Source organism: Panthera onca, chromosome B4 (genome assembly GCF_046562875.1).
Source record: "Panthera onca isolate mPanOnc1 chromosome B4, mPanOnc1 haplotype 2, whole genome shotgun sequence".
Classification (NCBI taxonomy): domain Eukaryota; kingdom Metazoa; phylum Chordata; class Mammalia; order Carnivora; family Felidae; genus Panthera; species Panthera onca.
Genome location: NC_138345.1, coordinates 134320674 through 134336301, shown reverse-complemented (window position 1 = coordinate 134336301; position 15628 = coordinate 134320674). Strand labels below are relative to the sequence as shown.

The following is a 15628-nucleotide window of genomic DNA, read 5'->3' as shown; positions in this document are numbered from 1 at the left end:
GAGATACAGCCAGACTCAGGTCCTGCCCTAAAGAAGCTCCCAGTAGATCAACCACAATATAGTGAAGCCATGACACAGGGCACATTCTGCCTAAAGGAGCCAAGAAGACAAAGGAACCCTATAGGCTTTGAAGGATCAACAGACAAAGGAGAGGGGAAAGGCTTTAAAGGCAAAGGAGAAGTGCAGATGCACAGGCACAAAGACAGAATGTCCTAGCATATGCAGGGCCAGGGAGAAATTACATATGGCTGGAGCACTGGATTGTGGGGTGGAAGAGATAGGTTAATAAGGCTAAAGGGATAAGGAGGATCCAGAGAAAGAGGACTCTAGGTACCAAGCTAAGAAGCTTGAGTTTTATCACTAAAACACCTGAGATAGCTTACTTTCTGTTGCTGCATATATTCTCCATTATCAGCCAGCCGAGATGTTAAGGGGGAGGTGTGTATATAAATATTCACAACTGAAAACCTACAGTTGAACCTTGAACAACGTGGGTTTGAACTGCACGGGTCCACTTACATGCAGATTTTTTTCGATAAATACAGTACAGTACTCCAAATATTTTCTCCTCCTTAGGAATTTTTTTTCCAAAGGAGATAGAAGTTTATTAAATATACCACAAGGGAGAGCAAAGGAGAGGCTGTCTGCCACCTCCTTATGAATTTCTTAATAACATTTTCCTTTCTCTAGCTTATTTTATTTTAAGAATACAGAATATAATACATATAACATACAGAATATGTGTTAATCGACTGGTTATGTTATTGGTAAGGGTTCTGGTCAACAGACTATTAATAGTTAAATTTGGGGGGGAGTCAAAAGTTCTATGTGAATTTTCAACTGCAGGGGAAATCAGGGCCCCTAGCCCCCATGTTGTTCAAGGGTCAACTGTACTTTGAGTACTCTAACAGCATATTGTTTGAGCCAGTAAGAAAACACCTTAGAAATCTTAGATAGGAGTGATACAAGGCCCAGGAGCCATACCAGTTCCCTTGTTATTGAACCTAGAGACCAGAAATCACAAGACAAGCACCTTTTTGAGCACCAAAGGCAGTGAGGTCTTTCCTGGTGGCCCCTCAACACCCTCCGTACTTTCTGCCAGTGAAGATTCATTCATGATTACAGACACAAAGAGATCGTACTTCAGCAGCTGCCTCAGCCAACCTAGAAAACAAAAGGGTTGGGAGGTGAGGCGAGAGAAGTATAGGCACCAGAGTATGCCTAAGGTAGCCCCTCAGACATCCTCTAGAAATTTCATCATGTCACCACAGACATTCCTAAGTATTTTGTTATTTTTTTTTAATATATGAAATTTATTGTCAAATTGGTTTCCATACAACACCCAGTGCTCATCCCAAAAGGTGCCCTCCTCAATAAGTATTTTGTTATTTTTAATGCTATTATAAATGGGATTGTTTTAATTTATTTTTCAGATAATTCACTGTTAGTATATAGAAAAACAACTGATTTTATATCCTGCAACTTTACTAAATTCATTTGTTAGGTTTAACAGTTTTTTGGTGAAGTTTTTAGGGTTTTCTATATATAAGATGATAGCATTTGCAGAGACCATTTTACTTCTTCCTTCCTAATTTTAATGTCTTTTATTTCTTTTTCTTGCCTCATTGTTATGGCAAGGACCTCTAACATTATATTAAATAGAATCCCATGCTCTTGTATGCAACCTCTGGGACAACACTTATCACACTAATCTTTAATTGTCCACATCCTTCTTCCACACTAGACTATGAGCTCCCTCAGAATAGAGCTTGGGTTTGATCACCTTTATGACCCCAGAGCCTGACACAGGGCCTGGCCCAAAATGAACACTCACTATGTATGGCCAGACTGTTTATAACAGAGCTCTTGGCCCAAACTGTGAAAAGAAACTGTTGTCACCCATAGACAATGCTTTTCCCTGTAGCTCCTGCTTTGGAATAGGCCCTCACCCAGTTACCAATCATAGTACCTCTGTTCAAAATGTGAAAGCTCCTGGGGCACCTGGGTGGCTCAGTCAGTTAGGCATCTAACTCTTGATCTCAGCTCAGGTCTTGATCTCAGGTCGTGAGTTTAAGCCCCATGTTGGGCTCCATGCTGGGTGTGGAGCTTACTTTAAAAAAATGTGAGGGGCACCTAGGTGGCTCGGTTGGTTAAGCATCTGAATCTTGATTTCAGCTCAGGTCATAATTTCACAGTGTATAGGTTCGAGCCCCACATTGGGCTCTGTGCTGACAGCGCAGAGCCTATTTGGTATTCTCTCTCTCCCTCTCTCTCTCTGCCCCTGCCCTGACTGTTCTCTCAGTCTCTCTCTCTCTCAAAATAAATGAAATAAATTTTTTCAAAAATGTTAAATCTCTTTAGTCGGAAGCATTTCAAGGGTCTTGTGTACCTACATAAGGAAACAGCAGAAGAGGCTGAAAGGGTACACGGGGGCTCCTAAGGAGCCTCAAATAACAAGTAGGAAACCTGCACATCACCTGGAGGCCAGAGGGAGCCATAGATGATTTTTCAAATAGGAAACAGGAAACGCAAGCTATGCAGTGTGAAGATTAACTTGGCAGCAAAAACAGGATACACCAGAGCAGGCAGTAAAAACCAGAGGCAGAAAAATTGTTGTCCCACTTTCTTCTTCTCCTTGCAAAAGCAAGGTTCTTTTTTTATTTTTAATTTTTTAGAAGAGAGAGTACGCACAAGTTGGGGGAGGGGCAGAGAGAAATGGAGACAGAGAATCCCAAGCAGGCTCCATGTTGTCAGTGAAGAGTCACTGAAGACTCAGCACTCGTACCCATGAACCATGAGATCATGACCTTAGCTGAAATCAAGAGTCGAATGCTTAACATCCTGAGTCACCCAGGTGCCCCCAAAGGCAAGGGTCTTAGATAGGCATCTATCATAGTCTGTGCATCTTTTCTTTTTCAAGATTTTTTTTGAGAGAGAGAGAGAGAGAAAATGCGTGCGTGCACACGAGTGAGGGGTAAAGGGACAGAAGGAGAGAGAGAGAAAATCTTGAGCAGTCTCCATACTCAGCACAGAGCCCAATACAGGGCTCAATCCCACTGAGACCCTGAGATTATGACCTGAGCCAAAATCAAGAGCTGGGCCCTCAACCGACTGAGTCACCCAGGCACCCCCAGCCTGTCCGTCTTCTGTCCTAAACCCATGGCTTCTACCCTTTTCAAAGAGGCAAACTTCCCTACCACTAGAGAGCCAATATCTCAGGTCCTCAAGCAAAACATCAAAAGCATTCTCACTTTTCTCTCCAGTCCTATATCTTACCCAAACAGTTGATCTGTAGCTCCTTTGTCTGGGCGCCATCCAGGATGGAAAGGAAGAGAGGACACAGCTTCTCCCGGAAATGGCCTGAAAGCATCTCAGCAGCCACTGGTGAAGAGTACAGCTTCCCATAGAGGTAACAGACAGAAGCTCGCACCCCCTCATTGGGGTATACTAAACCCCTCAACAGATGTTCCATCAGATTACCTGTCCAGAAAACAACCAAGGGGCCAGGGAAACCTCACAATGTCAGCTGCTATATGAAACTCCAAACTATTGTGCCCCATAGGGTAGTAATAGTGGTAATCCTTTATAATCTCCCATAACAAACAACTTCTGGACCCTTAATCAAAAGAGAAAACCAAGGTTTAAAGAAGTGATTAACCCTGGAGTAAATCCTCTATGAGATATTTATTTGCATTTTATTGATAGAAAAAAGCACTCTGTATTCCAGAATTAATTCCTCCTTCCATCTAAAGGAAGGTCCATAAGTAGATACTTAATTTGTGTTAACATAATTAAGTAGATACTTAATTTGTGAAATAACTCAAGACCAGGGTCAAGAATTTTTTCAACTTGGCCAACATAGAGTACATTTTGCAGATGGGAAACTGAAAGCCTAGAATAGGAAAGTAACAATTTCCCAGGTGTGTATAGTGAGTGGACCACCCAGATGGTGATATAAAGTGTGATCAAAGCTGGTAAAAGGGTAGTAGCATCTCTTCCCCAGAGGTTACTCACTGTGCTCCATTACAAGCTTGTCTGCCAGGGGAGGGATAGCATCCACCAACTTGCCGAGAAGGGTCAGGGTAGCCAGGCTGTCTCGCATGGAGGGCGTGTTACACAGCTATAGAAAATGAACACGCTCCGCTGTATGAATTAGGATCAGGACAGATCTCCCAACAAAATTTATCTTGCCCTATTTACACAAAGCCTGTATTGTATGTGTCTCTCACCACAACCAGTAATCAGCTTCTTTAACTAAGTATCTATCTCCCCTATTGGACTGGGAAGACCTTGAGGAAAGGGACTGAGTCAGATTCCTCTCAGAGTACTCAGTACCTAGCTCAGTACATGACTGTTAAACTGGATTAACATTAGCATATTTTGTCTTCTATAGAGCCAGAAACTGGGAGAGTGAAAGTTGGGAACATCATAAAGACAGAATTCTGGCTTAGTGCAAAAAAAAAAAAAAAAAAAGTATTACTATTATTATCATTACCATGGCCATTACTGAGCCTTCTATTCATCAGACCCTATGCTTGATGGCTTACAAGTAGAGTCAACAGTATATATTTCACCATTTCTACTGACCAGCTATAGCACTTTAAGTAAGACTCTTAACTCCTCTGGTAGGAAATAATAATAGTATCAATTTCATAGGGTTGTTAGGAGGACTTAATGAGATACTGCACATAAACCACCTAACACAGTGCCCAGCATATAGAAAGTGCTCAAAAGGGTTAAGTGGAATCATCTTAATAAGTATTGACATATATGATGATAAATTCAATCTGATATATTAATCATATGCAGAGTAATTATAATGTATGACAGTTTAGTATAATCCATAATTAAATGTTCTTGGTGTTAAGATGAACATTTGTCTTCCTTTTTTTTTAATGTTTATTTATTCATTTATTTAGAGAGAGAGAGAGACAGACAGAGACAGAGAGCACTAGTAGGAAAGGGGCAGAGAGAGAGGGAGACAGATTCCCAAGCAGGCTCCACGCTGTCAGCACAGAGCCTGATGGGGGGCTCAACCTGAGATCATGACCTGAGCTGAAATCAAGATTCTCTTGATTAACTGAATCAAGTTAATCAAGTAACTTGATTAACTGACTGAGTCACCCAGGTGCCCCCATTTGTCTTCCTTTTGCAAAAAAATAAAATAAAAAGTGATTCTGATATTATTCCTAAGTCTTAAACACAATGCAAAAGCTCCTTATTGAATGGTATCTGTGACTATCTGTGAAGAAGGCAGGTTAAATATATCCACTCAGTGCTTGCCTTAGATGCTGACAAAAACAAATGACTTCAGTATTAAATATTGTATACAATTCAAACCAAAGAAAAACACTAAGCCAAGACATAGTAAATATATTTCCTTGCTAAGTTGGTCAAAGAAATCTGTATTGTACTTAGGGGGATATAGAGAATAGCCATGGGATGATTATGTCAGAAAGATGAGACTTCACCACACAGAGGGAGAGGAAAGGGGAAGGAGGGAAGATACAAACAGTATTGGGGCAGGATCAGAAGACCCAGGCAGGCCCTAGCTCTGGCTCTGCCACTGACTCAGTGACCTCAGACAGGTCCCTGTCCCTCTCTATATTTCAATCTCCCCACCGATCCAGAAAGGCGTGGGCCCAGCTCTGATATCTGAGGATTCTGAGGGGTACTCAAGAACCCACCGCTATTTACTGACCTCTTTGTGGCACTCATCCAGCAGGCAATGAACGGTCTGCTCTAACTTCAGCTGAGTTGTAAGCTGGATAAGGACTGAGCAGACACAGTAGTGTTACTAACCACAAGACAACCTCTGGCCCACACCTCACCTTTCATAGCCCTTCTACTCAAAGTCATTTGCTTGCGTTACCAGTATAGTCTTTTCTATCTCCCCAATTAAACTAAGTGTACATATCCAAATCAAAGGATTTCTGGCTTCTTCGTTGTTTTATATCAGTAGTTCACAATCTGGCTGCACATCAGAATCACCCAGGAAGTTAAAAAAAAAAAATACTAATGCCCAACTCCCACTCTAGATCAATTAAATCATAATCTCTAAAGAAAGAGCCTAAGCATCTGGATGTTTTTTAAGTTACCCATGTAAGTCTATTGTGAAGCTAAGGTTGAAAACTATTATTTTATATTATCTCTATTCCTGCCTCACCATTGCTCCTTCATATACTAGAAAATAGAATTATGGGTGAGTTCCTGTGCCAATAATTGCCTTAATTGCCTCTATTACCTCTCAACCCCAAACTCATCCTTGTATACAATCGTTTGTGATGCTTCTGCTGGTATGTTTGAGGAGCAGTGAAAAAGAGACTGGCTCTGCACGTCTGGGAAAAGCTACAAAACTATACTCAGCTGCTGCTGCAGGAAGACTCTGGCACTTCCAAGGTAAAGAAGCATTCTGGGATAACAGTCACAGAAACAGGAAGAAGGCAGGCAACAAAGAGGAAACAGCGAGGAAGGAGCAAGTCCTTCTTCCCTCTCTGGCTCTGCAGTCTCTATCTAGTGCCTACCACCTCAGTTAAGTTCTTGGGGTCTGACGAAGGTTTACAAGTTATGCTGGCACCAACCAGCAATGGACAGCCTTAGGATTATAGCCCCACTCAAGAGTGGCATAATGGTGACGGGAAATCTCCCCATTCCTGCCAGTGGTCAGAACTTCAAGTGGTACATTTGTTTTTCCACATTCTAGACCGATAGATGGTCAGAGGTATACACAAATCATGCTTACTTATGATCTGTCACAGCTGCTAAGCGTGTGGTTGGATGGTCATGGACCCAGCAGCAGCCAAGCAGCATCCTCTCCTCAGAGAAAACTTATGTTTTAATAATTCCAACCTCATTTTGTTTCCTCAGCCCTGAGGGTGGAAGCTGCTTTCTGAAATTCCTACGTCTGTGAAAACCCGGTGTTTTCTTTTGCCTTCAGTTAAATAGTCAATAATTCTTCATATTAAAGTTTTTTCCTGTTCAAATAACTTATGTGGTTTCTGTTGCCTGACTACACCCTCACTGATACAATTCTTACTCTTTCTGCAAGAGTCCTCCTATCCCAGTGCTCTTGTGTTCTTTCTCCTTGAGCCTTTTAAAGTTTATTTATTTTAGTAATCTCTACACCCAACACAGGGCTCAAACTCACCACCCCAAGATCAAGAGTCACATGCCCTTCTGGGCCAGCCAGGTGCCCCACTCCTTCAGTGCTTTATAGGTAAACAGACACACTTCCGCAGCCTTAACAATCACCTGTGTGCAGACAACTTCCAACTAACCAATGTGAAAGTAATGAAAACAGTTTGTGCTGCCTTTGTAACAGTACTTATCAGCTCTCATTATTTACTATCCAATCCCTCCTCCAGATTGTAAACTCTTAAAGGGCAGGAACCATGTCTTATCCATCTACGTATCCCCAATGTCTGATACAGTACTTGGCACAGACGAGGTGCCTGAGAAAAAAATGCAGAATCAATGATTGACAACTAATTGAGTTTTCTTGATCTGTCTCTAAAATGAAACATTTATTTCATCAAGGTCTCAAATAACCAGAGTTGCAATATACCCAGCTAATATACCCAGCTTCAAATGCCAGGTACACATAGTTTCACCTTACCTTCAATACAGAGGTCTATTACACTTCCATCTTCCACATTACATAACAGCCCTTGGAGTAGAGGGAGGAGAGAAGGGAATGGTTAGTAGTTAAAAGAGAAACTCACAAAGGCACATTGTAAATTCTAGACTAAAAGTAGCTTTAAGCAATGTCCCAGATAAATGCTATCCTCCACACCAAGTGTGGCCCAGCATAAAAACTGAGTGCTTTGGAATCTGTAACGGACCTCGGGTAAAATTCCTGTCCTGCCAGTTGTTTTGCTAGGACTTCCCTTAGCCTTGGGGATCATCCTTTCTCCCTTAAAGGACTGACTTGGCAGGTAAAAGCCTGAAAAGCCACTAGCAGAGAAAAAATATCCAATATGAGTTAGCTCCCCTCCTCCCTGAAAAGGGCTCTTTCCATAGGACATCATAACTATATTAAAAGAAGGGACCTTTTAATTCATCTCAAGCACAGGAGAGGGAAAGTATTTCAATCAGGGTCACACCCAGGTCAACAGACTCTAGTCTGGTTCTGATCCTCTTCAAAGACCAGAGTGGACTCTGAAAGATCACATGTTTCCCATATTCATATTCACACTTTTACTAAACTTTTGGCTGTAGTAAAGCTAGTTACCATACGATGCATCATGTGTTTTAGAAAAGGGACCATTTCTTCATCATTACGACAAAACAATTTGCTAATAAGTTACACTGTTACATCGTAAAAAGTCTAAATTATCTTTCCAAGACCATTTCTCCAAGACCCCAAAGTAAATATACATGCTATACATGCAAAATGCATACCAAATTTCCCTTTTAATCTCACCGAAAAGCATGCTTATGAAGTGGGTACAGATTCTCTGATCCTGAGCCACAAGCTGCATGACCAAGGAGGCATGTCTCAAGAGAGCATCTCGGAAACAGGAGAGCACATGCTTCTTGCGCACCAACTTGGGGCAGATGAAGAAAATATTCAATAGCAACCAAGTCTCAGCCATTCTGAACCCAAACAACTATAATTTCTAAATACAATTACAAGATGATACTGGAAGGTTCATCTAAACTATGGTAAGGTCATAATCCCTGAAAGTAGTAACATTTACACACAGGAATCTGTGTTTATACAGAGGATTATACATTAGCTAAGGTTCCTACTACCCTATATTTACAGAGCACTTTAGTGCTCTTTTGTCTAACAACAAATCACTCTTTTGTCTAACAACTTAGTGAAGCAAGTAAAAATTATTGTCACCATTTTACAGATGAGAAAATTGAGGCCCAAAGACATTCCCAAGGACTCAAATCTATCTCCAAACAGGTCTTGTCTAAGGTCAGCGTCCTTTCTACTTAACAGTTCAGGAGAGTGATGCTGGAGACCCTTCGTGAGCCTCAAAGAGGCTGGTAGAGAAATGCATCCTTCCATTCAACTCGGACATAAATCTTCACACTCAATTCATCTCCCTGTACAGGGAACTGGGTAGTAGCTGTGCAAAGTGCTCAAGACAGTAGCAAAAGTTAGGTTAAAAAGGGGAGCATACACCGAGGATAGAGCAGGAACTTGGGTACAACTGACTATATTACACTTTTTCAATTGATGAGAGATGAAGCTAAAAAAAAAGTGCATTCAATAAAAAGTGAAGTTGCATCTCTTATTGTCTCTAACCTGTTATTGCAAATCTCATGTTTTCCCTCAATTCCTCCTACATAATACATTAAGCTAGTAATCTAAATGAGTTACTCAAAAAATCTCAATGACTTTCTTTCACCTGTTGGATTAAGTCCAAGCTCTTCAGCCTGGATTCAAACTCTTGGAACTTATCTTAACCTGGCTTTTCAATCTCACCTCCCTCAATTTCCTTTCAAACACTCTGATTACCTCCCCAAACTCATCCTTGCTAATGTGATAAGCCCTGCTGGTATAAGCACCCTCCCCCCAACTTCTCCTCTGGTCCAAAGCTCACCCATCTTCTCAAGCCTAATTCAAATGCATCCTCTTCTCAAAACCTTTTCCCAATTTCCCTCCCTCTCCCAACAGCACTTGACCACAAATATGTCTGTCTACTAAATTCCCAGTTTTTAGCATTCTCATTTTCTCCCCTACTGTCGTATTTATCTCTGTATCTCTGACTCACTGTCCAAGAATGGCAGCCTCAGAACTTCTGGCCTCAATGATAGCTCAAATGTTATCAGCTAGCCCAGAGGTTCTCAGAGTGTAGCCTGGGAACCCCTGAGGGTACCCAAAACTTTGAAAGGGTTCAAAGATCAAAATTATTTTGATACTAAAATGCAATTTGTCTCTTTCACTCTTACTCTCTCACAAGTATACAGTGGAGTTTTTCAAAGATTACATGACAGGTAATATACAACCGATTAAATGCTAAAATACTTGAGAATGCAGCTGACTTCTATTAAGCTAGACATTAAAGAGACTTGTTTAATAGATGTAAATAAAAATGTAAAACAAAGCTATTCCTTTCATTATCTTTTTTTCTTTTAGAAAATATCATCATTTTTATTTAAATTACTTATGCCACAGAACTGCATGCTCAAAATGGTAGGCTTTATATCATGTATATTTTACAGCAATAAAACCAATTATGCTAATACGTAATGATTTACTACCATTTTTTAATTAATATTTAAGAATTGGTTTCTTTTTCTAACACAGTAAATATCAGTGGATATAACCCATATAAAAGCTTTTTGGGGTCCTCAACACTTTTTTAAAGTATAAAGACATTCTGAGGGGCGCCTGGGTGGCGCAGTCGGTTAAGCGTCCAACTTCAGCCAGGTCACGATCTCGCGGTCCGTGAGTTCGAGCCCCGCGTCAGGCTCTGGGCTGATGGCTCGGAGCCTGGAGCCTGTTTCTGATTCTGTGTCTCCCTCTCTCTCTGCCCCTCCCCCGTTCATGCTCTGTCTCTCTCTGTCCCAAAAATAAATAAAAAACGTTGAAAAAAAAAAAATTTAAAGACATTCTGAGATTTAAAATTTTGAGAACCATTGATCCAGCCCCTCCTCCCAAGGCATGAATTCCCCTCCCATGAATGTGAGATAAAAGTGATCTCCCAAACTTTTCTTGGATGGCTCCATGGACCAAAAACTCCCTACAAAGTTGCGTAGGCATTGAGAGAACTGGCAGCCCATTTTTCAGCCAGCTCTGCTATTAGAAAGGTTCCCCTCCGCCTGGGTGGCTCAGTCAGTTAAGCGTCAGACTTCAGCTCAGGTCACGATCTCACGGTCGGTGAGTTCGAGCCCCACGTCCGGCTCTGGGCTGATGGCTCAGAGCCTGGAGCCTGCTTCTGATTCTGTGTCTCCCTCTCTCTCTGCCCCTCCCCCGTTCATGCTCTGTCTCTCTCTGTCTCAAAAATAAATAAACGCTTAAAAAAATTAAAAAAAAAAAAAAAGAAAGAAAGGTTCCCCTTCACCCCACCCCGCGTGGCTGTAACTTCTTCCCGTCTCACTGCCATCACAGAGACCTAGGCAGCCCCCTCCTCCACACTGACGCCCTAAGAAATCTGAAGGGAATGAGGGGCCCCTACTACGGGTGTACCTGGCCCGTGGGTCGAGCCAAGGTTAAGATCCTGGAGGAATGGCGGGGGCAACAAGCGGCAGGGCAGCTGCTGAGACGCGAAGGGGAGGTGGGCCTGCGTGCCAGCGAGTCCTGGAGGGGAGGGGGCTCAGTGGGGACAGGGATAGGCCCAGCTGAGGCGCATGGCCAGGCGCAGGGGCTGGTGTGGAAAGGGGACAGTCCGCTCGGAGCAGGGCAGCCGGCGGGGTAAACTGAGGCTGAGGTAGTCTAGCAAAGAAGGCCGCTCTGGCCTGGCGAGGGCGCAGGCCTGGTTAGGGGGTAGGTTTAACGAAGCGGGTGGGCCCGGTTTAGTTCCAGGGAAGGTGCGTCAGGTTCAAGGGAGTTGGCCTGGCGAGGGGCGGCCCAGCTTGGTGAGGGAAATGCCGGGGGGGGGGGGCCAGTTCGCACCGATACGCAGGGCTCCGGCAGCAGCTCCAGCACGCACGCCACACAGAGCCGCGGGGGCACGGGCAGCAGCCAGCACGGGTCATGCCGGTAATGGGCCCTCTCGTAGAGCAGCGCGGTCTCCTCGTCCCTCCCGGGCCCCCGCGGGCCCGCCGCCGCCTCCCTCACAGCCATCTCTCGGCTGGGACTTCACCGCAGCAGCACGGGGTCCCGCGCAGCTTGTGCGCAAGCGCACTTGAAAGAGACCCCGCCCCCGGACGCCAGAGGGCGAAGTGGGGGCTAACGCAGCTGCGCAAGCCCAGGGCGACGCCAAGGCGCGATCTCCGTCGAGGGACGGGCGCTGAGGGCATGTGGGGGACACGAGGACGGTCGGTATCTGACAGAGACCAAAGCGACTTGCTCTTTGAGCCCGTAGGAATTCGTCTTGACCACACTGTGGATTGAAAAGCATTTATAGGGGCGCCTGGGTGGCGCAGTCGGTTAAGCGTCCGACTTCAGCCAGGTCACGATCTCGCGGTCCGTGAGTTCGAGCCCCGCGTCAGGCTCTGGGCTGATGGCTCGGAGCCTGGAGCCTGTTTCCGATTCTGTGTCTCCCTCTCTCTCTGCCCCTCCCCCGTTCATGCTCTGTCTCTCTCTGTCCCAAAAATAAAAAAATAAAAAAATAAAAAGTTGAAAAAAAAAAAAGAAAAGCATTTATAAAGAAGCTGTCATTAGCCTTGAGGAAGGAAAGGAAATCATCTCTTCCTACTAGTAAAAAATGAAATAGGAGAGAGGGGGAAACGCCTGGGGGTGGCTCATTCGGTTAAATGATAGACTTTGGTTCAGGTCATGATCTCGCGGCTGGTGAGTTCGAGCCCTGCTTCGGTCTCTGTGCTGACAGCTCAGAGCCTGGAGCCTGCTTGGGATCCTGTGTCTCCCTCCTTCTCTGCCCCACCCCTGCTGGTGCTCGCTCTCTCTCTCGCTTTCTCTCAAAAATAAATGAACTTAAAAAAAATTTAAATAGGGGCCCTTGACTGGCGCATGCGACTCTTGATATAAGGGTTGTGAGTTCGAGGCCCACCTTGGGTGTAGAGATTACTTAAAAATAAAATCTATTTTTTTAAAAATTAAATGATCTCAGGGGTCTAAAAGCTGTTAGTATTATTTTAAGTTTATGTGACCCTTTTCTCTCGAAGAGCCTAAGATGGTTCCTCTAAGCTATCCTTTCACAGGAGCGCCTGGGTGGCTCAGTCTGTTAAGCATCTGACTTGGTCTCAGGTCGTGATCTCGTGGTTCGTGGGTTCCAGCCCCGCATCTGGCTCTGTGCTGACAGCTCAGAGCCTAGAGCCTGCTTCAGATTCTGTGTCTTCCTCTCTCTCTCTCTCTGCTCCTCCCCCACTCGTGCTCTGTCTCTCTCTCTCTCTCTCTCAAAAATAAATAAACATTAAAAAAAATATATCCTCCCACAGACATCTGCACAGCACTTGAGACTTTGTGAGCGTGCAAAAAATACTGCAGAAGAAATTGTTTATCGTTATATTTACTAACAATAATAATCTATCAATCTACAAGGATTTATTTAGCACCAGAGTGTCCAGCAACTGGCTAATGGTGAAGGAGGTAAGTTCAGGAGGTGTTCTCTACATTCGGAAGCAGTGTGACTGAGTACAAAAAATTACTTCCATGTCAAAATAGTTTAGAAAATAGTGGCTTATTATTCGATGTAGTATTGTGAAGTAATGTTTGAGAAAAGTATGTGTTAACATGGAAAAGTTCTCATTAAAATACTGTGTACAAAAGATGCAGAATTATATATACGAGTAGGTAAAACAAATAAGCAAAAAACACTTATTCGACACATCTTAAATTATAACAGTAATACATATTCAGTGAAGACAAAGGAAAGATAATACTTTGGTATATTTTCTTTTTTTTTATTTTTTTTAACATTTATTTATTTTTGAGATAGAGAGAGACAGAGCATGAATGGGGGAGGGTCACAGAGAGAGGGAGACACAGGATCTGAAACAGGCTCCAGGCTCTGAGCTGTCAGCACAGAGCCCGACGCGGGGCTCGAACCCACGGACCGTGAGATCATGACCCGAGCCAAAGTCGGATGCTTAACCGACCGAGCCACCCAGGCGCCCCTGTTATATTTTCTTTTAGTCTATACATATTTACAACAGTAACATGCAAAAGGTTGTAAACTGCTTCTCCCAGAGAAAAATGTTACTCATCATCCATGTCATTAAATATAATCCTGTATATTTTTTAAATGTTGACAAAATAATGTATTGTTTTTGGCAAAGTTTTGAGCCAGAATCCATGCTAGAAGCTAGAGGATTCAAAAGTGAGCAAAGACCTTCTTGTCCTCAAGTTCAGTCAGGGAGACGGATGAGCAAATTATTACAACAGAGTATATACGTATCAATTATCTATTGCTGCATAACAACTTACCCCGTGTGATGGTTTGCAACGGTGACCTTCAAAAATATATCTCCATGTCTGCTATGGACTGAATTGTGTCCCCCCAATTCAAACGTTGAAGCCCTAACTCCTAATGTGACTATTTGGAGATAGGGCCTTTAAGAGGTAATTAAGGTTAAAAGAGGTCACGGGTTGGGGGCGGGGGCAGGGTTCTAATCCCATAGGATTGGTGACCTTACAAGAAGAGGGAGAGGGGAGTCTGGCTGGCTCAGTCAGTAGAGCATGAGACTCTTGATCTCGGGGTTGTGAGTTCAAGCCCCACATTGGGTGTAGAGATTACTTAAAAATAAAAAAATCTTACAAATAAAAAAAAGAAAGAGGGAGAGAGAAAGATCTCTCACCTCTCTTTCTATATACATGCACCAAGGAGAGGCCATGTAAAGCCATAGTGAGAAGGCAACTATCTACAAGCCAGGAAGAAAACTCTTACCAGAAACTAAATCAGCCAGAACCTCGGTCTTGGACTTTTGGCCTCCAGAACTGTGAGAAAATAAATTTCTGTTGTTCAAGCCTTCCAGTCTGTAATATTTTGTTATAGCAGCCAGAGCAGGTTTATAAAACATCCTAATCCCCAGAATTTGTAAATGTTACATTTTTTAGAAGAGGATCTTCGCAGTTGTGATGAAGTTAAGGATCTTGAGAGGAGATCATCCAGGAGTTTACAGTGGGCCCTAAACCCAATAATTAATTGTCTTGAGAAGAGACACACAGAGTAAAGGAAGAAGCAGCGATTGGAGTGACGGTGCCGACGGTGCCACAAGCCAACGAACACCTGCAACCACCAGAGGCTGGAAAGAACAAGGAACTGATTGCCCTCTAGAGCCGGAGGGCCTTCTGACATCTTGATTTCAGACTTTGGGCCTCCTGAAGTTGTTCTAAGCCATCAGGCTTGTGGTCATTTGTTATGGTAGCCACAGAAAACGAATATGCCCCAAAGAAACGTTATCTCATAGTCTCTGTGCATCAGGAATCCAGGCACAGCTTAGCTAAGTTACCCTGGCTGAAAGTCTCTCGTGAGGTTGTGGTTTTCTCAAGACTCACTAGGGCTGAAAGATCTGCATCCACGCTCACCCACGTGATTGGTGGCAAGATTCAGCTCCTCAAAGACTAAGTGAGCCCACATTGGGCTCTGCACTGAGTGTAGAGCCTACTTGGGAATTCTCTCTCTCTCTCTCTCTCTCTCTCTCTCTCAAGTAAAATTTAAACAAATCATTGGCTCCAAGATGTCCCATGGATAGGCCAGGCAAAGCAACAGGTAATTATGGTTGGCAGTGCTTGAGAAGTGAAGACCTGGGGATGTTTTTTCCATGAAGTGTGTTCATGGGCAGCAGAGTCCCTGCGAGGCAGATGCCCAGTGATCAGCTCCCTTCCTTGTGACCTAAAGGACTTGAATAATAGTATCGGGTGTAAGGGTAGGGCTAACCTGTAGCCTTAAGAAATAAGAGCTTTGTTTTAACTCTATAGGTTAAGAGATAACAGCCTTATCCTATCAATCAAGGGATGGATTAGCACTTGATTGGATTGGGGCAAGGGCCTGTTTGAGCTGTTTCCACCTGGGAACTATTCCTTTGTTCTGTTCCCAGGTGATAATAA

The 15628-nt window shown here is 43.4% G+C and overlaps 1 protein-coding gene across 2 annotated transcripts in view; it reads right to left on the bottom strand.

The window, feature by feature from the left end:
- The window catches only part of MEI1 (meiotic double-stranded break formation protein 1), a 79023-nt gene extending 67256 nt beyond the window's left edge, over positions 1-11767 (bottom strand). For both annotated transcript variants that reach the window (XM_060656217.3, XM_060656218.3), the window contains exons 1-7: positions 11573-11767; positions 8423-8546; positions 7616-7666; positions 5702-5775; positions 4015-4120; positions 3277-3480; positions 1034-1164 (exon numbers count right to left, since the gene is read on the bottom strand). In XM_060656217.3, coding sequence (XP_060512200.2) covers positions 1034-1164; positions 3277-3480; positions 4015-4120; positions 5702-5775; positions 7616-7666; positions 8423-8546; positions 11573-11743 — 861 coding nt within the window. In that variant the 5' untranslated portion in view covers positions 11744-11767. The remainder of the gene's footprint in view (positions 1-1033; positions 1165-3276; positions 3481-4014; positions 4121-5701; positions 5776-7615; positions 7667-8422; positions 8547-11572) is intronic.
- Between the last annotated feature and the right edge of the window lie 3861 nt (positions 11768-15628).